The 25,500-nt window shown below is 36.7% G+C and overlaps 1 protein-coding gene and 1 pseudogene across 1 annotated transcript; one reads left to right on the top strand and one right to left on the bottom strand.

The window, feature by feature from the left end:
- Positions 1–12,437: 12,437 nt before the first annotated feature.
- On the top strand, positions 12,438–13,369 carry LOC109238847 (annotated as a pseudogene).
- Positions 13,370–19,114: 5,745 nt separating this feature from the next.
- Positions 19,115–21,088, bottom strand: LOC109238851 (thaumatin-like protein). The gene is made up of 3 exons (XM_019405331.1): positions 20,910–21,088; positions 20,606–20,803; positions 19,115–19,816 (listed from the first exon to the last, which is right to left on the bottom strand). The coding sequence occupies exons 1-3, from the start codon at positions 20,959–20,961 to the stop codon at positions 19,350–19,352; spliced, it is 717 nt and encodes a 238-aa protein (XP_019260876.1). The 5' UTR covers positions 20,962–21,088; the 3' UTR covers positions 19,115–19,349.
- Positions 21,089–25,500: the final 4,412 nt, after the last annotated feature.

Below are 25,500 nucleotides of genomic sequence, written 5' to 3'. Positions count from 1 at the left end.
CCAGTTCAGTCTGAGGTTAGGGTAGCAGTTAAGGCTCGAGAGGTACAAGAAGTACCACCCTCCTACTTTCAGCGGTTTGGACTTAGAGGATGCCCAGGTTTTTCTTGAGGGGTGCCACCGTATCCTCCGTACTATGGGCATTGTAGAGTCGAGTATGGTTGTTTTCACTACATTCCAGCTTAAGGGAGCGACTTATCAGTGGTGGCGAGCGTATGAGTTGGGTTGCCTAGATGAGGCAACTTCACTCAAATGGGCTCAGTTCTTAGAGATGTTCATGAGTGAGTTTGTTCCCAGAGTATTAGTAATGCATGGCGCGCAAAGTTTGAGCATTTGCGCCAGGTTTCTATGATCGTATAAGAGTATGTTGTCAGGTTCAACGAGTTTTCCCAACATGCACCAGCTTTAGTCTCCATAGTTAGAGAGCGAGTCTGTCGATTTATCGAGGGGCTCAACCACAATATTAGATTCATCATGGATCAAGAGTTGGATATTGACATCCCATACCAGCATGTAGTGGAGATCGCTAGGAGATTGGAGGGTATGTGGCCCGGGAGAGAGAGGAGATGGAGGTCAAGAGGCCTCAAGATCCTAGCACATATAGTGGTACCCCTGCCCCAGTTGCAGCCTATCATGGTAGGGGTATGTGAGCCGCCCTGTTTATTCATCACTTCCAGCTTCCAGCGGTATTCCGGCTACAACCTAGTGTATCTCTTGCACGGGGTGCTTTCAGCGGTCAGACCAGCCGACCACGCCTGAGCCAGTCTCAGCATCCACATCATCCGAGAGCTTGTTTTGAGTGTGGTTACACTCGTCATAAGGTGAGGGATTTCCCCAGACTCAGGAGGGGTGAACCTCCACAGACTATTCAGGCTCCATGTATTCCACAGGGCCCTCGGGCTTCTCAGACCATGGTTACCACACAAGTTGCCACTCTACCTGCACAGCCAGCCAGGGGTGAAGGTCAGGTAGGTAGAGGTCGCCCTATAAGGGAAGGCCTGGCTAGATGTTATGTTCTTCCTACCAGGACGGAGTCGGTCACTTCTGACTCGGTCATCACAAGTATTGTTCCGGTTTTTCATAGAGATGCATTAGTCTTATTTGATCCAGGCTCCACTTATTCCTATGTATCATCTTACTTTACTCCATATTTGGGTATATCCCGTGATTCCTTGAGTTCTCCCATTTGTGTGTCCACGTATGTGAGATATTCTATTATATTTGTCCGTGTGTATCGGTCGTGTTTAGTTGTTCTTGGTGGTTTCCAAACTAGAGTCGGCCTATTATTACCAAGTATGGTAGATTTTGATGTTATCTTGGGTATGGACTGGTTGTCGCCCTATCATGCTATTCTTTATTGTCATAGCAAGACGGTGGTGTTGGCTATGCCAGGTTTGCCACGGTTCGAGTGGTGAGGTACTTTGGATTATATTCCTAACAAGGTGGTGTCTTTCTTTAAGCCATATCAGATGGTTGCCGGGCACTTAGCCCATTTCTAGTCCACCATATCGTATGGCCCTAGTGGAGCTGTAGGAGTTAAAGAAGCAGTTGCAAGAGGTGCTTGATAAGGGTTTCATTAGACCCAGTGTATCACCTTGGGGTGCTCCGGTCTTGTTTATAAAGAAGAAGGATGGTTCAATGCACATGTGTATTGATTATTAACAGTTGAACAAGGTTACAGTGAAGAATAGGTATCCATTACCACATTTTGATGACCTATTTTATCAGCTACAGGGAGCCAGAGTGTTCTCAAAGATTTATTTGCGGTCAGGCTATCATCAGTTGCAGATTCGGGAGCCGAATATTCCGAAGACTGCCTTCAGGACTCGATATGGTCATTGCGAGTTCCTTGCGATGTCATTTGGGCTGACCAACACCCCGGAAGCATTCATGCACTTGATGAGCAATGTATTCTAGACCTATCTAGACTCATTCATCATTGAGTTTATTGACGACATCTTGGTGTACTCCCGGAGCCGGGAGGATCATGAGCAGCACCTGAGGATCGTTCTTCAAACCTTAAGAGAAAAGAAGTATGCAAAATTTTTGAACTGTGAATTCTGTCTTGATTAGGTGTTTGAGTCATGTAGTGTTGAGTGAGGGGATCAAGGTAGATCCGAAGAAGATTTATGCAGTGCAAAATTGTCCTAGACCATCTTTAGCTACTAAGATCCAAAGTTTTCTTGGTTTGGTAAGGTATTACCGCTGATTCATAGAGGTTTTCTCATCTATTGCTACACCTACGACTAGATTGACCCAGAAGGGTGGTCCATTCGGTGCCTTATACTGTGTACTGTGGTGCATCGCGTGTTGGACTCGGCGCGGTGTTGATGTATGACGGTAGGGTGATTACCTACGTGTCTAGACAAATAAAGGTACATGAGAAGAACTATCATGTCCACGACCTTGAGTTAGCAGCTATTGTTCATGCCATGAAGATTTGGCGGCCCTATTTGTACGGTGTCCCTTGTAAGGTGTACACTGTCCACCGGAGTCTACAACATCTGTTCAAATAGAAGGATCTTAACTTGCGTCAGTGGAGATGGTTAGAGTTGCTTAAGGACTATGATATCACCATTTTGTATCATCTCGGGAAGGCCAATGTGGTTGGCGATGCCTTGAGTCGTAAGGCGGAGAGCTTGGGCAGTTTAGCATATCCACCTGTAGCGAAGAGGCCATTAGCATTAGATGTTCAGGCCTTGGCCAACTAGTTTGTTAGAATGGATGTTTCGGAGTCGAGTAGGGTTTTGGCTTATGTGGTTTCTCGGTCTTCTCTATATAATCGTATCAGAGAGCGTCAGTATAACGATCCCCATCTACTTGTCCTCAAGGACACGGTTCAGCACGGCGATGCCAAGGAGGTCACTATTGGAGATGACTGTGTGTTATTGATGCAGGGCAGGCTATGTGTGCCCAATGTAGATGGATTACGTGAGTTGATTCTTCAGGAGGCTCATAGTTCGTGATACTCCATTAATTCGAGTGCCACCAAGATTTACCAGGACTTGAGGCAGCACTATTGGTGGAGGAGAATGAAGAAGGACATAGTAGAGTATGTAGCTCGGTGCCTAAATTGCCAGCTGGTGAAGTATGAGCATCAGCAGCCAGGTGGATTACTTCAAAGACTAGAGATTCCAAAGTGGAAATGGGAGCGAGTTACTATGGAATTTGTTGTTACTACCAGGGACTTAGAGGAGGTTCAAATCAGTATGGGTGATTGTGGATAGGTTGACCAAGTCAGCTCATTTCATTCCAGTGGTGACTACTTATTCTTCAAAGCAGCTGGCTCAGGTTTGTATTCGCGAGATTGTCAGACTTCATGACGTGTCGGGATACATCATCTCTGACCGGGGTATGCAATTTACATCACAGTTCTGGATGACCGTACAACTTGAGTTAGGCACACGGGTGTAGTTGAGTACAACATTTCACCCTCAGCCAGATGGACAGTCCGAGCGCACTATTCAGATATTGGAGGATATGCTCCGTGCATGTGTGATGGACTTTGGGAGTTCTTGGGATCAGTTCTTGCCGCTCGTGGAGCTTGCCTACAACAACAACTACTGGTCGAGCACTTAGATGGCTCTGTATGAGGCTTCGTATGGGAGGCGGTGTAGGTCTCCAGTGGGTTGGTTTGATCCGGTTGAGGCTAGGCTATTGGGTACATACTTGGTTCGGGAGCTTCGAAAAAGATTAAATTGATTCAAGATCGGCTTCGCAAAGCCCAATCTAGACAGAAGAGTTATCTAGATCGAAAGGTTTGTGACGTTGCATGCATAGTTGGGGAGCGGATCTTGCTCCGGGTTTCGCCCATGAAGGGTGTTATGAGGTTCAGGAAGAAGGTCAAGCTGAGCTCGAGGTATATCGGACTATTTGAGATTCTTGAGAGGATTGGAGAAGTAGCCTACAAGCTTGCACTACCACCTAGTCCTACTGCAGTTCATCCAATATTCCATGTTTCTATGCTCCGGAAGTATCACGGCGATCAATATCAGGTGTTGGATTTCAGCTCAATCCAGTTGGACAAGAATTTGTCTTATGTTGAGGAGCCGGTGGCCATTTTGGACCGGCACGTTTGAAAGTTGAGGTCGAAGAATATCGCTTCAGTGAAGATTAAGTGGAGGGGTCAACCAGTCGATCAGGCGACTTAGGAGAGGGAGCATGGTATACGTAGTCGTTATCCTCATCTTTTCACTACTTCATGTATGTCTCAATACTCATTCGAGGATGAACATTTATTTTAAGAAGGGGGGAATATAACGACCCGGCCGATCATTTTAAGTATTTTAGCCTCGATCCCCTATTCATTGCCTCCTCTATGTTATATTGGGTTATCTGAGTTGCCGGGGTTTTGGTTTTGGTTTCGGGTGAGTTTCAGAGTTAAATGGGACATATAGTCCCTAAGTTGGATGTTTAAGTTGAAAGAGTTAACCATAGTTTGACTTGTGCGTAGATGAATCCGCAATGGAGTTTTGACAATTCCAATAGCTTTGTATGGTGATTTTAGACGTAAAAGCGTGTTCGGATGTTGATTTGGAGGTCCGAAGGTCATTTCAGCATGAATTGGTGAAAGTTAGAAGGTTGGAAAGTTTGACCGGGAGTTGACTTTGTTGATATTGGGGTCAGTTCCTAATTCCGAAAGTTGGAATAGGTCTGTTGTGTTATTTATGACTTGTGTGCAAAATTTGAGGTCAATCGGAGTTGATTTGATAGTTTCAGCATTGAACGTAGAAGATAAAAGTTCATAAGTTCATTAGGGCTTGAATCGATGCGCGATTCGTGGTTTTAGTAATGTTGGATGTGATTTGACACTTCGAGCTAGTTCATTTGATGTTTTAGAACTTGTTGGTAAGCTTGGTTGAGGTTTTGGGGACCTCGGGTGTGATTCAAATAATGTTCGGCGTTCATAGAGTGTTAATTTGGAAGCCTGAGAATTTGTGCTTCGCAATGGTGAGGTTTTGGGGACCTCGGGTGTGATTCAGATAATGTTCGGCGTTCGTAGAGCGGGTCGCAATAGCTTTTACCCGAATAGAGATCGGGATCGATTTCCTCAGGGAGCTAGTAGTGGAGTTGGATTTTCTGTCTAGTCTAGAGATGTGTTTGTACTCCTAATGTCACTTCAAACATTCTTGGTTTTTGATCTTATAACTACTATGATAAAACTAATGATTAACGCTAAATTATGCTACTAAAATATTGCTAAGTTGTATCTAATGGGAAGAAAGGCACTAGGGTCGTGACACTACCTAGGTGGCTAATTGACGGGTAGATGTTACTAAGGATAGATTGACATATTTGGGGCTTATGCTATAACCGTTGCACAATTGTACCCACTCTCACACCTCTCGGTAGAGAGAGTGATTTTGCCCAATTGACTCTCTCGAGAGCAATTGGGTAGGCCAATTAGATCAAGCAACTAGGGTTCAAGTAGGGTGATTACACTCTCGAGATTTAACCCATTTATTGGGACTATCATTTCTCATGAGTCCATCCCAATTCCTTGTTGGGTCAATTTTGGGGTCATAAACTCTCTTTCTCAAGAAGAGTCAAACTCACAAAGCTTGAATCAGTGTTTGAAACCACCAATTCTTAAATAAAAACATAAAATCAACCCAAATAACAAACACCCATAATAATCTAACCCTGGATGGAAACACCCATCAATTACCCACACTAGGGTTGAGCCACAACCCTAGCTAATGGGTTTAGCTACTCATGCTTGAAAGAGAAAATGAAGAAATAGATGAAGGACTAAGCATATTAATTAATTACTAAAAGAAATCACAAGAATGTATCGTAAAATTAAAGCTAAAGTGCCAAAAACGGCTACAAAACCGAGTCTCACGAGCGCAGCTGTTACTCGAATATCAAAACTTCCCTTAAAATGGTAAAATGTTCTATTTATACTAGGTTGGAAAAACTGGACAAAAATACCCCTGCGGGGTCAGTGCGGGCCGCACAAAAAGGATCGCGGCCACACTGTCTCTTTATCTTCAACTTTTAGCTTCTCTGAACTTGAGGACCGCGGACCGCGTGGATTGAACCGCGGCCGCGGAGGGAGTTCGCGCGGTCCACGCAAGTACGACCGCGGACCGCATTGCTTGGAATTGGCCATTTGCCAACCTATCTGAACCTCATGTCCGCGGACCGCACGAAAGAGTAGTGCAGCCGCAGAGTCTAACCGCGGACCGCGAGAAACGTATCGCGGCCGCGTAGCCTTCAGCCTGATTATACCAACTCTCTGAATCTCCTAGTGTGGCCGCAGTCGCTTTTGCGCGGTCCGCACTAGGCCCTCTTTTCTTCAATTCACTTAGTCTTTGATACTTGAGCAGGTTTCACTCCTTTTGAGCTGATCTTTGACATTTGTCACTTTGTCGATCAAACCTACAATCAAGCATAACTTGTGATCATTTTGGGACTATTTTGTAGCGATTTATAATCAAAGCATAGGCAAGTAGGGGCATAAAACACGTTAAAATCTTAACTTATCAGGTTTCATCTCATTTTTCATAATTTGGACCTAGAGAGCTCAGGGTGAGGTGATTTTCCGAGAGTTTTTCAAGGAAATCGTTGGGGTAAGTGATTGTAACCCGGATTGGTCTATATTTCATGAATCTATTGCCATTTTCATCATCTAATTAGGGATTTGAGTTGGAAACTTGGGGAAAAAATGTGAAAACTTCCTAGACTAAATTTCGAGGTTTTGAAAGGCGACTTGAGGTTGGATTTGAGTAATTCTTGTAAGGATGGACTCGTTATCGAATGGGTGTTCGAATTTGTAATTTTTGTCGGATTCGAGATGCAGGCCCGGGTTAACTTTTTGAGTTGACTTTTTATTTCATTGCAAAGATCGTAACTTTATTATTCGAATTAGCTTCCTATAGTTTATATTTATTGTATGAAGTTGTTTTGGCTAGATTCGAGCCGTTCAGAGTTGGATAATCGAGGGAAAGGCCTTCTAGTCGATTAAGTTAGCGTGTTACGAGGTAACTGTCTTGCCTAACATTGTGTGTGGGAAGTACCCCTTAGGATTTGTGTTGTTTGTGATAATTGTGATGTGTGGAAGCCATGTACGCAAGGTGACAAGTGTGTACACTGGCTAAATGCGAAGATTTACCCATTTTAGCTATGTAGATTCCTTAATGCCTTAATTTAGCTATCTTAACTTGTTATCTTCATTATCATTAGTCTATTTCACATGCTCTATTTGTCCTAGCTCTTATTTGTTAATTGCACTACATGTTTAGTTGAAGTTCTTGTTTCCCTTATTCCATATTCATTAATTAACCATTGAATTCTTACTTGGAGTTGTTGTTCTTGGAATATCTTTTTGTTGAAAATGGTAATGAGCTATAAAGGTCGTGATTTACATTGAGGGAAAGTGTTAATTTGTGAAATACTATTCTTGTTGAGTTATTCACTTCCGGTTATTATTGTTGAAAGACTTGTGTAAATTGTGGTTGATCCATGGGCTATTTATTATGAAAACACCATTGTTGTTAGTTTCTTGGCAAGTTGTGATATTAAGCACTTGAGGTCAGATTTGTGATAAGTTATGATATTGATATGCATGCGGTGGTAAAAGATTTTAGAGTCGAAACACATCCGATGAGATAAGGTGGGCTCGATACGTGTGGCTAGTAGGGGAATTATAGGAGCCACGTAGTGTCATAGGGTGGGCTAATATGTGGGATGCTATTTTGGGAAAAATAATTTTCAAAATCAAATGCAAGGCTCTCGCGGTGATATATGGAAGGACTGTGTTGTGATTTGAGAGTACAAGACAGTACCTCGGTAGTGACTCTTGTTGGTATTTCTCTACTGATGCACTTTTCTTTGGTTGTGTTGTTTCCTTAGCATATCATTCCATCTTTTCTTTGTGTTGCATTATTTTCTTTAGTTCCGTGTAGCTAACCTTGACATGTTATTTTTAGTTCAATTTCATTGCCATCATTACTACACTGCCATACACTTGTACAGTTTTTCTTATCTATTCCAGTATGGCCTTGACCTGACCTCGTCACTACTCGGCCGAGGTTATGCTTGACACTTAGCGGGTAGAGTTGTTGTGTATTCATGCTACGCTTCTACACATCTTTTTGTGCATGTACAGGTACATCCTACCAGCCTAGGTATTAGCGAGAGCTCAGCTGTAGAGACTTCAAAGTATACCTGCCGGCATCCACAGGCCTCGGAATCCCCCTCTACCTAGATTATTCTATTTTCATTATCCTTTTATAGACATTGGTGTACAAGATTATTTTGTACTACTATTTAGAGTTTGTGACTTATATTCACCAGGTTTTGGGAAATTGTATATACTAAATTGCAGAGTTTCTTTATGTTAAATTGCTGAGTATTTTAGAGTTATTTGTGAGAGGCTAGTTGAGGATCGAAGTCGGCATTCTTCCCCATCATTTGTTTAAACATGTTCTTGATTAGTCCCATCTCGTTGTTGGAAGAGCTTGAACCTTGAGAAGGGTAAGGGGGCTGGTTGATTGGTTGTTAAAACATCGGGGGTCTTTGAAAACCCAACCCCCGGTTGTTGTTGTTGTTCCACCCTCCTTGGTTGTTACCTCCCCAACAGCCTTGATTATTGTCATTCTAATTGCCTTGGTTATTTTGACCATTCCAGTTTCCTTGATTGCCTTGATTGTTCCCATTCCCTTGGTTGTTTTGATTGTTCCAACCATCTTGGTTGCTTGAATTCCAATTTCCTTGATTTCCTTGTGGTCGCCATTGTTATTGACTTGGGACTTGATTATTGTTTCTTTGCCCTTGAAAGTTGTTCACATATTGTAGTTCCTCATCTTGCTCATTGTAATGTCCATCTTGATCAAATCCACTATTATCTTGCTCATAATTTTCAACCCAATTTTGCACTTGAGGACTCTTTTGCCTCCTCTTGTTAACCATCAAATTAACTCCCTCCATTGCATTTACCTGCTTAAGACCTTGCACTTGTTGTAGTTGAGCTTTGGCAAATTGATTCATTGTGGTGGTCAACTTGGCAATTGCTTGCCGATGATTATGTAACTCTTTGTGGAGGTGAATCACATTTGGATCACCTTGAGGCACATTAGCTCTACTTTGCCATACCGATGAAGTGTCCGCCATTTCATCTAAGATATCACAAGCTTCCGAATATGGCGTTGACATGAAATTTTCACCGGCAAGTTGGTTGACTACGCATTGATTTGTAGTGTTGATCCACCTATAGAATGTTTGTTGAATCATAGCCTCAGTCATGTTATTGTTGGGGCACTCTTTGACCATTGTTCGGTGCCTTTCCCATATCTCGTGCAAAGGCTCGTCGCATTCTTGTTTGAAAGCTAGAATCTCATCCCTCAGAGTTTCCATATGCGCGAGAGAAAAGAACTTGGCAATAAATTACTTGGCCAATTCATCCAATGTATGGATAGAATGATTTGGAAACCTCTCCAACCAATCCAAGGCTTTTCCCTATAGAGAGAAAGGGAATAACCTCAACCGTAAACCATCTCAGAGACGTTGCTTTGTCAAAAAATTCTTTCAAGTGCATGTATGCATTTTGATTTGGAGCCCCAGTGAAGGATCTCCGTTGTTTCAACAGTGTAAGCATGACATTTGTGATTTGAAAGTTGCCTAACCTAATGCGCGGTGGGACTATGGCACTTGCGTATCTTTCATTCGGCAACACCCGGTATGCCGCTGCTCATGGAGGAGGTGGGGAAGGAACACGAACACAGAGTGTTAATTTGGTAGCCTGAGAATTTGTGCTTCGCGACCGCGAAGAAGAATAAGACCTAGGAAGAATTTAAAGTTCAAAATGAGGGTTTCATATGATTTTAATAATTTGGACCTAGAGAGCTTGGGGTGAGGCAATTTTTTAAGAGTTTTTAAGAAAATCATTGGGGTAAGTGATTCTGACCCGAATTGGTCTATATTTCATGAATCTATTGCTATTTTCATCATCTAATTAGGTACTTGGGGGGAAATGATGAAAACTTCCTAGACTAAATGTTAGGATTTTAAAAGGCGATTTGAGGTCGGATTTGGGTAATTCTTGTATGATTGGATTCGTTATCGAATGCGTATTCGAATTTTGTAATTTTGATCAGGTTCCAAGACGCAGGCCCGGGTTATTTTTTGAGTTGACTTTTTTTATTTCTTTGAAAAGATTGAAACTTTATTATATCGAATTAGCATCCTATTGTTTATATTTATGGTATTAAATTATTTTTGTTAGATTTGAGCCGTTAAGAGTTGGATAATCGAGGGAAAGACCTTTTAGTATATTGAGTTAGCATGTTTCGCGGTAAGTGTCTTGCCTGACACTCTGTGGGAAATTTACCTCTTAGGATTGGTGTTGTTTGTGATAATTATAATGTGTGGAAGACATGTACACAAGGTGACAAGTGGGTGCACGGGTTAAATATGGAAATTTACCAGTTTTAGATATGTAGATTCCTTCATGCCTTAATTGAGTTATCTTAACATGTTATCTTCATTGTCATTAGTCTATTTCACATGCTCTATTTGTCTTAGCTCTTATTTTTTAACTGCACTATATGTTTAGTGGAAGTTTTTATTTCCCTTATTCCATATTCATTATCTAACCGTTCAATACTTACTTGGAGTTATTGTTCTTGGAATATCTTGTTGTTAAAATTGGTAATGAGTTATAAAGGCCGTGATTCACATTGAGGCAAAGTGTTAAGTTGTGAAATACTATTCTTGTTGATTTACTCACTTCCGGTAATTATTGTTGAATCTCTTGTGTACATTGTGGTTGAGCCATGGGCTATTTATTGTTAAAATACCGTTGTTGTTGGTTCTTGGCAAGTTGTGATATTGGGCACTTGAGGTCCGATTTGTGATAAGTTGTGATATTGATACGTATGCGGTGGTATGAGGTTTTGGGGTAAAAACGCATCCGGTAAGATAAGATGGGCTTGATATGCGTGGCTAGCAGGGGAACTACTAGAAGCCACATAGTGTGATAAGGTGGGCTAAAACGTGGGATGCTATTTTGAAAAAAATGATTATTCGGAACCAAATGCAAGCTCCCGCGGTGATATAAGGAAAGATTGTGAATTATTCTTGTGATTTGAGACTATGAGGTGGTACCTCGGTAGTGATTCTTGTTTGCTGCACTTGTCTTTGGTTATGTTGTTTCCTTAGCATATCATTTTTTTTCTCAGTGTTGCATTATTTGCTTTAGTTCCTTGTAGCTAACCTTGATATGTTATTGTTGTTTCAATTTCATTGCAATCATTACTACAGTTCCATACACTTGTACAGTTTTTCTTATCTATTCCAGTAGGTTCTTGACCTGACCTCGTCACTACTCTGTCGAGGTTAGGCTTGGTATTTACTGGGTACCATTTTGGTGTACTCATGCTGTGCTTCTGCACATCTTTTTGTGCAGATCCAGGTACCTCCTACCAGCCTAGGTATTAGCGAGAGCTCAGCTGTGGAGACTTCAAGTTATATATATGCCGGCGTCCCCAGGCCTCAGAGTCCCCATCTACCTAGACTATTCTATTTTCATTATCCTTTTATAGAGACTGGTGAATAGGATTATTCGGTACTACTATTTAATTGAGGGAGTTATTTCTCATTTCAGTTAAATTCTGCATGTTTTGTTAGGCTTACCTAGTTTTAGAGACTAGGTGCTATTACGACATCCTACGGAGGGAAATCACACAGTATTGTTCTGGAGACGCCTAGTTAATATGGGATAGGTGCTCGACTTCCATGAATATACACATAGTGATAGACATTATTTGAGTGATCAAGGACTCATACCAAATATTAAGAGTTTGTTTAAAGCTTCAAACCTAATTGTAAATTATGAAATAAAAGAAAGAAAAATTTACTGTTGCATGAAAAGAACTTACTCAGCAGCATGTAGTCAACATTGCTGATCAGCTCAGTCTTGACTGTCTAGTGTCTTTTAGCACATGAATAAAAAGATGCCATCCAATTTTGATTTTCTTTTTCTTAAGTTTTTTTAATCGCCTCGTAAACATGTCCCACATTCATGTTTTTCTCTTCACAAGTGGAAATGCAAAATTCTACCGATTCCACTCATAATTATTTAATTCTTACCTAATTCCCACGTTTGCCCCATGCATCCTTGTTAATTTTAATCCACTTTTTTTCCCTTCACAAGTGCGAATGCAAAATTATAGGCAAGGACTATTTACACAGCACAGTGCATTGCTTTTCCTAATAATTCAACGCTGACAAAATATAATCATTGCTTTTACATTTTTATATTAATATATCATTTCCCTTGTGAATCATAAGATAATTACTAGTACTGCAATTAACATATTCATGAGAAAGCCTTTAGCAAATGGGGCCACTTCCATGTCGTGAAGCAAATCGTGGAGATGTACTAATATTTCTCAATTATAAATACATCTCATCACTGCAAGAGGTCCAATAATCCAAACGTTTGCAGAAGAAGACCATTCATTCAGCCTGAGCAACAGAATAGTCCAACTTAGCATCCAAATCTCTTGAAAAAAAAGTATGGAACATCAAGGATTAAACACCACTATGAGGAGAATTCTCCTACTGATTAACTGTCTAATACTTGCTGTTGGTATTTGTGGTGGTCCTCTAATGATGCGTCTATATTATGTCAAGGGAGGTTCAAGAGTATGGTTTAGCAGTTGGTTACAAACTGCTGGATGGCCACTCACCCTTATACCTCTTGCTATCTTATATTTCTATCGTCGAAAAACAGAAGGCTCTAATGCCAAGTTTTACTTTATAACACCCGGAATTTCATTCTATCATTCGTCATTGGCATTGTCACTGGTGTTGATGATTTTCTCTATTCGTGGGGCGGGTCAAAACTTCCCGTGTCAACCTCTTCACTTCTTCTAGCGGCGCAACTTGCCTTCACGGCGGTAGGTGCTTTCTTCATAGTGAAGCTGAAGTTCACACCCTACTCTATCAATGCAGTTGTTCTATTGACAGTCGGTGCTGTTTTATTGGGTGTTCGATCTAATGGTGATCGGCCAGAGGGTGTGACAAGTAAAGCCTATATTCTTGGTTTTATGATGACACTTCTGGCAGCAGCTTTATATGGAGTTATTTTGCCTTGTATTGAGTTGATTTACTTGAAGGCAAAACAAGCTATTACTGCTACAGTGGTGCTGGAGATTCAGATGGTCATGTGTTTTGTTGCTACTGCCTTTTGCACCGTAGGAATGATTGTTAATAACGACTTTAAGGTAATTTTTCATCCCCTATAGCTCATTTTTACCCATGCATCTTATAACTCACCCAGTCGCATTTTTTTTTTACATTTTTATATTTTTATATTTATTGATAACATGGTAAAAGAGGAATTGACATGTTATTACTCCATCCGTTTCATATTAGATGAGGTACTTTCATTTTTAGTCTGTTCCAAAACAAATGACACATTTCTAAATTTGAAAATAATTTAACTTTAAACTCTTCATTTTACACATTTACCTTTTTTATAGCCACACAAATATCATGGCCCCACAAGCCTTTTACCCCTTAAGCTTTTAAGACCACAAGTTTCAAAAGTTTTTTTTTTTTTTTATACTTCGTGCCGAGTCAAACTACCTCATCTAATATGAAACGGAGGGAGTACTAGTTAGAAATGTAGAAGAAATTTACGGCGGAAAGGTGAATAGTTTAAGTCTTTTCTATATTTAGTCTGTCCCAATAAAATAATACATTTTTATAGTTGGAAGTGTTTATGTTTAAACTACAAACTAGTATACGTACCCGCGCGATGCGCGAATTGTTTTAAAGGAAAAAACTGATATAGTAGAAACAGATCTATATGGTAGAATAAATTTAGCAATCACATTCAAAAGAATTAAATCGAAAAACAATATAGTATGAATTTCATAGGATTGTATCTATGCGGGGGACTTCATAGGATTGTATCTATGCTAGGGACCACCGATATTTATGCATTCACGTAATGTTCAAGGATAAAATTTGTATCCAATTCAAAATAAAATCAATATAGATAATCAAGGAAAGAGCAGTCTTACATTTTTCTTTGGAGGGGATTGAAGTTCATTTCCTTCACAAAATAATGACAGTAAAAGCTTCTGCGTCAACTTATTCAATACCCTTCCCATCGTCCGGAGCATAACGAATCATCGCTTTTGCTTCTACTGAAAATACCAAAGATTTTCATTAACTTTTGCATTAAATATTGTGTCTCCCACATTGTGTCATACTTGTGCATCTTCCCAGCCAGCAACTACTGCTTTTTGCTTCAATGTTTCAGCTACTTTGCCTGAATATTCCCATAAATGTCATAACCTATTCCAAATCTTGATACAAAATCTCCTATTCCCACCACAATTGTACTTGGTGTCATGAACAACTTAGAGTATCTCAAATCTAAGTTGATGTTACAAAATATGGTCCTATCAAGTTATGGCAAAATAATTTTAATTGCTTGTACAAATTAGATCTAGTAGCGTTGAGATCAATACTGACTGCAAGACTCCAACGCTCTCACCAGACCTAAGGTGAGGCTCTCACTTATCCTAAATATTTTTCTCCCTTGGAAGACAAAGCAAATTTAGTAACACACTATTTGGTGGAAGGCTCTAATTCCTACGTGTATTCAAAGACTTTGAAGGGTACATCTGTGCCTTCATATAAATATTATGGTTATTTGCTTCATAATAAGAATGGTACACCGAATGTTTTGTCACCTGTTTGTAGTTACTGTGAACTTTATTATAAAGGTCCAGGAAGAAATATGTTGTGGGTGCCCATTTTTGGCAGCAGGGAGCAACACGAGAGAGTTTCTGAGGATTTATCCTCGGATGGCACTGCATAATTAGATGATGTATCATATTGTGCAGAACTCATATCGGGCAAGAGAACTATTAGAGAAATTATCTATTCTTTCTTCCTCGTAAACTAAAAATAGTTTGTCCATAACAAATGAAAATACCAAATTAACTAAATAGGAAAAGTTCAATACCAGGAAAAACATGAAATGACTCAAACATCTTGTTCATAATTAATAAAACCAAAATAAACTAACTAATCAGACAGTTCTTAGTTTCTCCAACTGTTACACATGCAAACAATTTATGATGTCTTCTTATTTTTAATACTCTCTTGATCTTATTTATGATAACTGTGCATTCGAATCTTCTTCAACCACTGCTACAGGATTAGTTATACCTATCTTGGAAACTTTAGCGATAAGCTAAAAATAGAGAACTATTATAAACAGATCTTAACTTTTTTAGTGATTAACTACAACTATCTTAACTTTAGTAAACTTATGGGACAGCTAAAAATAAAAAACTATTATCATCCTTTCAAACTTATTAAACATCTCAAGTAAATCTAAAAAGAGCAAAGGCATACAGATATAACATTAAGCTCATTTGAAATTTAGAGTCAGATCTTAATGACCTTGTGACTTAAACTTTAAAGAACATTGACGTATTGGTTAACCTAAAGTTCTTTCAAGTTTAACAGTCATCGCATGCATATAGACACAAATTCAACTACCCCAAAAATAAAAAGGAAATGAATGCAGGGAAAAGGATCAGGTACCATTTCTTTCAATGATGATGGTCTTATTTTTCCAAACAATTGTATTATACCTCAAATATAGCATTCTTTAAATTATTTGCCGACTTTTCGATAATCTTTGTTGCATCCCTATACCACAACAGCAAAGAAATTGTACATGTATAATCCATCACTTTGACTTGTAGCCTGTACCTGAAAGAGTTTCTGCTTTTAAATTTTTAATCTTTAATAATAGCTAAGAAAGTACAAATTATGGTCATACCTATGAGTGGCAAATTGAATCTGCCCGCATTTTTTATAATAGAATTTCCTCTCCTCTTTGACTGCTTTTCTTTGCGCAATTTTTGCATGCGAAATAACATCATCCACGGTCTAATTCTACCTGTACAATAGTTGCTACAACCCAGAAATTTCTAGTTGCGCATAAAAATTATATATACAACTGTTATGTAGAGAAAGATAAGATAAAAGTTGTGCTAATTAAAAATTAATAAATTTAAAAAGTAGGTACTCACATGCTTACAGTCACTCAAATCCTCAATAAAAAAAATTTAACTCCAACACTTTCAGATGCTAGCTCATCAACAACAGAATGAGTCTTGTGATATGAAATTTGAGTAATTCTTTGTGAGCTTTCTCCACGCACAAAACTATTATGTATCATTTTTTAACTTGAGATACATTAATAAATATTAAGACTAAAATTTAATCTGAAATAGCCATAAATTTAGTATAATTTATAGAGGCCTGGAGCAAAAGTCAACAACTTGAGGGAGATTTGAATTGATCCAAAGCTTCGACGCGTGCCAAGTGTTGCTCACCGAATATTGTTCTGCACACTTAAAAGTAATTTATTAGAGTTTACTACTTGTATAGAGACATTGCATTTCAAAGTAAGTAGATAATTTAATAACCTCAATATCGGTGTGCTCTAATCAACTGCATGACGACGACAACTGGCTTATCATTGGATCCATTCAAATGTGGCTTGATCTGTTCCACAAAATCACCCCAAAAAGTTGCAGAGATATTATTGCTCCTACAATTATTATAAGGTTAAGCATGGAATCAAAATAAAGAATTGTTGAAATATTTATCTAGTTAAAAGATTGTGGCAAACTTACTCATAATCTTGTATCACAATGTTCATGAACATACTGATGTTATCATCTTGTTTTATAGACTGTACGTCCTCATAGCTCACAGTTTCCCCAATAACATCTACAATAATATTGATGAAGAAAATATGTGCAAAATATTATAGCAATTGGTAATTATTATAGACAATATAAACGAAGATTGTAAAAGAATTAATAAATTTCACGATATACCAAAGATATAACAATTGGTATACCAAACATAAAAGAACAAAAAAAACATTACGGAATGTTAAGTGAAAGTGAAAATCAATATTATAAGACAGAAATCAGATTGTCATTTTCGATAAAGAACACCTCAATTTTATAATTACTTTTATTTGTTACAAAAAAGGCAAGTAGTTACCTTTCAGGTATATATAACAACTTATGTAAAATATTTGGCAGGATTTTGACTATAGGCGTCTTGCCTAACTTACCATCTGCATTTACTCTTATGATTCTTCTTCTATGGTACTTAAGTTTACTCAAACATAAATATATATATAAACACAGTCTTTTGTTCTTTCACCTTCTTATAAAATACAATACCAACATGGAAAAAAAGATCTTTTGGAGTCTTCTAAAATAAATTACTAACTTCATTATTAAATTTTTATTAGAATGACAGATAGAAGAAATAAAAGAAAGAAGGATAAAGCTACCGCAAGCAAAACTAATTGCCCACCTAAATGCTTAAGGATTTAACAATGTCAAGAAATTCAGCTTTAATCTAAAACTTAAACTTTGATCTTATGTACTGTAATTAGAATTGATTTAGACAAATCACAAAATTCTTCATGATGTACAAACCCATTTCCTTAATTTCTTGTTTGAACCTTTGGATAAAAGACCTGCCCAATACTTGCGTGAATACGGTTGCCCGGAAAAAAACTCAATTAGTAAAAATGAATAAGTTATTCCATATATGACTATAATATACTTACGCATATGTAAACAATGCAAAATAGAAAGTAATCGTAAAGTTTAAAACAACACCCTTTCATCCATCAGAATAATGTCAATTGAAAAAAGGCTATCAGGTTTGTCCGACCCAAATTTTCCCAAAGCCTGACAATGCGAACCTTCAATTTCCAATTCATTGACTTGTTGTTAATTTCGCTAACAAAATTTATTTCAGCCGCCATTAAGTCCTCTGGTAATTGAGAAGAAATGAAATAAAAAAAAAGCACAAATACATAGTGTAATCAATGAATTAACGCAGAATACAATGTCAACGAATTCTTAATAGCCTATTACTCTTTCTATTGAACAAATTATATAAAAATGAAAGAGAAGAAAAGCAAGGAGTGAAGGAAGAAAGAACTGAAAATTTTGTTGCTTTTCTATATTCTAGTTAATTCTGAGGATTTATCTGTTATAGAAATGTAATGAGTGTTCTAGAACTACAAATCATATAACTTACCTCCTGTAATTCAGAATTTTTGAGTGGTATGCGAAGAAAAGAGAAAGAATTGGAGGTATATACGGTAAAAATGTGAAACAGACATGAAAAATCTGGAGAATTATGTTACTGAGAATCCGTTTAAGATTGGATTTGTGGGTTATGAGTTAGAGATCGTGGAGGTACATCGTGGGGTGTTTAAAGTGCACACTGCCTAGGGCTAAAAATTTTAGACAGAAAAGCGCGATGATAAAGCAAATAAAGAGGCTGCAACCCTTGTTCGTAACTTAATTTTTTAAAGAATGTAAAAGATTTGATATTTCATTATTTTTAAATTAAAATTTTTAAATTAAAATAATTATCATCATTAGAGTGTGTCGTTCCCACATTTTATTACGTCTTGGTAACTTCCTAAAAATTAGTCATTGTTGATAAGTTAATTTTTTAAAATGTGAAAAGATAGTTATTTCAGTATTTTGAAATTCAAATTCAAATTCAAAAAATATTTTAAAAAGATAGTAATTGTTTCAGTATTTTGAAATTCAAATTTAGAAAACAAACTAATTGTACCTAACTTTAACTAATTTGTCCTAAAATTGCCAAATGACATTTTATTAACATAACACTTGGCAAATTATCATGGATGACTTCTTTCTTTTTAATAATAGATAGATACCTATTTGTTGGAATAGAATAAAGCAGACTAATAAATTTGCTTCCACACTAAAATTTCCCTTCACAGTTTTGCGTGCAAAGTTGTCATATACCTAAACTGATGGACCATCTTAGCCAACCAAATAATTCTCAAATTTTTAGTTTTCCAGTTCTTGAACTAAAGAAGGTTAATCCTTGCAAAAACAAAAATTGTGGCCTTCAGTTATGACTTACGACACAGAATGAAGACTTCATTTTATTTATCATTATATACACTCCATCATTTTGATCAAACTGGTATACGTAAATCCACATGTGCACATATTTGTAATGAGAGTTGGCATTTGATGAATTGAAGATACTACTATAAACTAAAATATGTTTTTTAATGATGAATCTGTATACAGAACAACTGGAATATGATTTTCTCATTCCACTTGTGAACCCACATGATTTTCATGTATTTATTATTACACCTACTGATAATTCATTAATTCATCCATATATTGCCCTACTCAATAGGGTGTTTTTTGAATCCACAAACTTTTCAGAATTTTTAATAATAAATACATGAATAAATAACCCATCTTGATATGGATATTTCAACAGAATGAGATGAGGTAATCAGCTCCTTTACAGGTAAAAGTACTTGTTGCATCATCATAAGGATAGCTATAAGCATCTGGACAAGCCTTCTTGAAAATTTCTGAGTACTTTGTAGGTTTGCATATGTTGGGATCATTGAATTCCTCAGTGCAACAATACTCTGGTTTATTAAAAGAAAGGCATGCACTTTTACATGCAATGACTGTATCATTATTTGTTGTCACTTGTAATTCAGGAGGACATTGTAAGTTCAAGTCTGAAGAACACTGAACATTTGAACAATTTCCAGATCCACCTAAAGGGTATACTGATATTGGGATATTGAAACCATCCACAAAACTAACATCATAGAAATCCATAGGACTATCAAGGGTGAACTCTGCAAGTGAGGCTGGTGGGTTGCCACCTGCACCATTGCATTCGACTACTCCGCCACAATCTGCAGTGGCGCATGTCCCTTTACCTGCAGTGGCATTACGCAGAATTTAGTGCAAGCAACATCGACTTATTGTCACAATTCGACTTGCATGTGGGTCAATGTGACGTCCAGTACATATTGATGGTTTTGCTATAACTTCAACACTAGTATTCTCCATTTTTTAGTTCAAAAATAACCCTAGCAAATAAAAACTATGAACAATTTTGTCTTTCATACCCTTTCTTTTTTTTAGTCAAATGCCTCTCTAATTAGTCAGATCCCTCGCTATAAAAGCTGGCAAGCTGCAATGCACTTCTTTTTCTATCTCCCTTTAATAATTTCTTCTTCCATATTTGTACCTTTCCTTTATTTGTTTCCTCTTGTAATTGGGACCAACAATTCACATAAAGTGTTCTCACATAATTTTTTGGCTCAAATTTAGAAATATATATATATATATATATGACCCTCGAGTAATAAAGTAACAAGGGTAAGTTAAAGGGCAAATTTGAAACTGCAAAACTAATCTACTAGTCTACAACATGTAATAGCTAGATTAGCGGTACCCGTACACACACACACACACACATATATATATATATTCCAGGGGTGGAGCCACAATGTTGGTTGCGGGTTCGGTCGAACCTAGTAACTTTTGTTCAAACTCTGTATTTGTATTAAGAAATCTAATGAATATGTGTAGATTATTAATTTATAACCCAATAACTTAAAAGGATTATAATCTTGAACCCATAAGGTTTAAATTCTAGCTCCGCCTCTGATCATTTCGATACCCCTTACTAAATTAAGGGTGTCATCGTCACTCGTGTTTACCTGAGGTGTCAAAGTTGCATTGGCTTCGTGGCCAGAATCGACCTGACCAACCAGCAGGTGCTTTGATTTCTGCAGTCTGATTTGGTTGCAGCTGCAAACCTCCATTCATTAGTAAGGGATGACCTCCTCCTGATAAAATTCCAGGCCATATTGTCATATTACATTTGTTTTTTAATGTGAAAACTGCAGCATCTCCACCTGTATATGTAAGATCATATATAAGTATTATGAGCAGATAGTATATTTACATTTTAAGAAACAAGAACTATATATAGAGAGAGCGCGCGCGTTAAAGAATACTTACCACTGAAATTGAGAAGGAAATAAAGGATAAGAACTAAGAAATGTGGTTCCATATTGATTTCCTTTTGACTGTTTTTGAGTTCAAGGATTTTAGATTTTTTGGATCTTGAAATTGATGGTGTATATATAAGGTTGAGATGAAGTTAGGAGTTGTATACTCTATTTATGGCATGGGGTTACAGAGAAGTTGAGAAAGGTTGATGTGAGAAAAGGTCAATTAATATCTATTAATCATAAATGAATTAGAGAGAGGGTTACCTTCACATGCCTAAAATTAAATCTTTATTTTAAATTATAAAAAAGGAAAAGAATGGTTGAAAAAAATAGAAGAATTATAATTTCAATGATTTTTCTACCTAAATGAAATGGGTAGTCATGAAAAATAGATGGCGGTTTGAGAAAATGAAGGAAAATATTAAGGCTGGTTCTTCCCCTAGCTTTAGACTCGTTCTAGTTTCAACATCCTTGGTGTATATATTATATATGGAATCAAAAAATTGTTTGATTTGTGTTATCAATTATTTCTCTTTCTTTTGTGTATAGAACATACCGAGTGGATCTTATGTTGTTTCTACTGGTAAAAATAACACGGGCTAGCCAGTTTTCGGACTGGTAATTGAGAAATAGCCAGCGTTTGCAAAGTCATTGAAAAATAGCCATTATTTTGCTGCAAGACGGAAAGTTCCAGCATAATATATTGGAGATTAGAGCACATGTGTATGAACTTCCAGCATATTATGCTGGACCAATATATTATGCTGGAAGTTCACATGTAAAAAATTCGAACTCTAGTATATTATGCTGGAATATTTTCCAGATTTTGAACAGTATTTTCGTTCAGATTTATCTTTACATGAAAATGACTAAATTTCGATTACTATTGAAACTGGAACTATTTTTCAATTACCACATATAAATTTGGCTAGTTTTTAATTTTACCCTTTCTTTTATGGACCTCGATTAACAATGTCATAAAAAAGTTTTTGCTCATAAAACTCTACAATGTTATGTTGGTACAAAATAGTGTTACTAAAATTTGGTGAAAAGTATGTATCTTTAATCTAAAAAAAGAAGAACAATATCATGTAAAATGGAACTAGTTATAAGTAAATTATAATTCACACACAACTTTGAATACGTCAAAATCATTTCGTTATCACAGAAAACCCTCCAAAAATATTGTATACCCGAAATAACTGAAACAGCAAAATTATTTTCTAATCACTTCACATCATTACATTTCTCAATATTACTTAGCTTTCAGCTGAACTTTCTCCTCGCATGGCCAAATGTTCGTGTTAAACAATTGGCACCTCGATGAAATTGTAAAAACATTAAGATTTGAAGAGAGTGTATTGTGTGTAATTAAAAAATAATAGCCGAACATGTGATATTTTTCTTGTGGTTTATATATATTTCATAAGTTTTATTTGTGTAAAATGATCAGTTTATCCCTATCCAATGTCACTGTGATAATTAATTAAATCGACGACACTCTCGAAAACCTAAAGTGATGGTCGACGAAAAAAATGCAAACACCGGAGATTAATATATATATATCTTCATATATAGCCAGAGATAATTTCAATGACTATAAACTTTTGTGTTTGTTACCCAAAAGTCACTTTTCTTTTTTCTGTTACGTAAAAATCATTCAACTTTATGTTCATTACACAAAAGTCACTTTTTTTTCTTTTGTTACACAAAAATCATTTTACTTTGCTCTAGTTATCACAAAACTCACATTTTTACTTGAAAAGTCTATTATGCCCTTGATATTATATAAACCTTCATATTTATGTAATACCTTCTATATTATATACTATATAATATATTTTTAACTATGTATTTTATTTATAAAAAATAACAAAATATTATTTTATTTATTATTTTTATAATATATTCGTATATTTATTTTTTTTCTTAACTTTAATTTTCAAGATATATTAGTAGCGTTAAAAAACAACTTTTTTTTTCAGCAATTCTTTTTTTTGAAATTAATTGACCGGCCAAAGTTGGTCGGAAATTACCAACCAACTTTCGTCGGTATGCTCTTCCGACCTTCAAAATACCGACCACACGTTAATGGTCGCGTTTTGGACGGTTATTGGCCATTATCAACTAACTTTAGTCGATTTTTTTGGACGGATTTTCCCGAATTTCTAGTAGTGTAATTTCCCAAATAACCAATTGCCCAGATAAATCCCCAAGAAAATATCCCCAGCTAAATTCGCATGTAGTACCTAGGGATTTTCCTTCAGATTAACATATCATTTGTTCCTCATTTTCTTTGTTTGTTTACCTGCGAATTTTCTCACGGAAATGTACTTGCCGATTTATTTCTCTATTAATATATATTAAACTTACTGACAAATTTAATAACGCCACTAATATATTTTAAAAATTAACGTTAAGAAAAAATTAAATATACGAGTATATTATAAAAATAATAAATAAAATAATATTAAGCTATTTTATTTATAAATAAAATACATAGTTAAAAATATATTATATAGTATATAATATAGAAGGTATTACATAAATATAAAGGTTTATATAATATCAAGGGCATAATAGACTTTTCAAGTAAAAATGTAAGTTTTGTGATAACTAGAGCAAAGTAAAATGATTTTGTATAACAAAAGAAAGAAAATTGACTTTTGTGTAATGAACACAAAGTTGAATGATTTTTACGTATCAAAAAAAAAGTGACTTTTGGGTAACAAACACAAAAATTCAATGACCATAGATAAAATTAACTCTATGTAGCCACACAAAAACCAGTTCGTTTCCTTTACGAAATTATGTAACCCTGAGGTGAACGAAGATTTTAATATCAATATCCTACTTTCGTATAAAATTTCTTTTACATGATTATATTATCTAGAAGAGTATAATCATAAAGATGATTATAGGTAATTAACACTATCCATAAAAAGTGAGATTGATAACTTAAAAAATAAGACATATCATATACTACAATATATTAAAATACACAGATAGTGTAATTTTTTTACACAACTAGTGTATAGTATAAGTTAATCTTTCGAAGCAACTTGTTCAAAGTTCAAAGTGCCATATAAACTCAACACATTGTTTAACGTTTTGGCACATGAGTAGCATATGTCTTGTCTTTGCATTTTTTATTTTTCTCTCCTTCTTAATTCGTTTAGACCATAATTGTATTTTTTATAATTAGAAGGCCATGTTATGAGCCTATGCATCTGCAAGAGGTTACTAGTAATAGAAATATTGAACACTAAATTCAAACCATAGATAAATTTTCAAGTTAATTCCATGTGCAATGTTACAAACTTTTTCATTGTGTTCATCTTCCCTTGCGTACAGGTAATTCCATGGTTAGGAAGCAATAGTCATTGTCCGATATTTGGAACGTGCTATTTTGGTAGTATTGAAATTAATCCTAAGATTCTCACCCCCTGCAATATTTTATAGTAAGTTTTGGCACGTGTTGTTTTGGAGTTGTAGTTGTTTGACCAAAAAGTGTAATCCTTGGTTCAAATAATTAAATTTGTGTAGTACGGGGTTAAACCTGGTTAACAATAATATTTCTAGATGGGAGTTCCAGAAGCGTGATTAACGTTGGACAGATCTGGTAGAGGTATAATAATGATGTGCGATAATCATTCCAAGTAATATGAGCGATAATAGAGCATTTATTATAGCAATGAATAACAATAAATGGCATTTAAGGAAAGAGAAGGAGTGATTCACCCAATAAAAGATGAACTAGATGGTTATTCCTTCTCACAATGATAAGTGATAGACAAATCTTTGAATGTTCGAATTATCCTTGGATCTGATGGAAAGTGCAAAATAATTTTTGACGAGAATCTTGATGAAAAGTCCTTCTTGTATCTTAGTAAGAGAGAGAATATTTAGCCAAAAATTTGTTCTTACAGATGAATCTCACGTGCATCATTAGCCCCTATTTCTATATATATGAGCCATATTTCTTACAAACCCTAATAGTACAAAATGCAGAGAATATTCGCTAGAATGTTCCCTTTAATATCTTATTTCGAAAACTAGCCGTTACAGCTTTATCAGCAATGTTCGACCTCGGCCATTATCGACGTCTCGACCACGGCTCCCGTTGACTCTTCGGCTACGAGTATTTCTGCTTCTTGGCCCACCTCGACTAATGATGACTCGAGAATTCTTCCTTCAGGGTAATTTTATTTCGAAAACTATCTAGCAGATTTTGACCCATACAGTTAGTCCCTCCGCTTATTGAGGCCGGCCTCAGGCGGGCTTGATGAGCGGATTCAGTTCGTCGTGGTCGAGATAATTGAATGAGTGGGTCGGTTCGTGATGTTCAAGGCGAGCTGGAAACGTGGCTTTTCATGAGCCGCAACTTTTGGGTTTACATTGTTCCTGGATCAAAGTGACGTCATGACGTCATACGTCATTATGATGTATTTTCCCGATGCATTGCCTCGTTTCACGTGCGTCTTTTGGTTGGTTCTGCCACTTCGATAGTGGTGCCAAGTAATGATGACCTAATTTCTCAGTTCCAACGCCTGAGCTTTTATAAATAGGGGTGTGAAGACACGGTCTCAAGTTTTACA

Source organism: Nicotiana attenuata, unplaced genomic scaffold (genome assembly GCF_001879085.1).
Source record: "Nicotiana attenuata strain UT unplaced genomic scaffold, NIATTr2, whole genome shotgun sequence".
In the NCBI taxonomy this organism is placed as follows: Eukaryota; Viridiplantae; Streptophyta; class Magnoliopsida; order Solanales; family Solanaceae; genus Nicotiana; species Nicotiana attenuata.
Note: the sequence above shows the minus strand (reverse complement) of the source record. Positions and strands in the feature narration are given on the sequence as shown.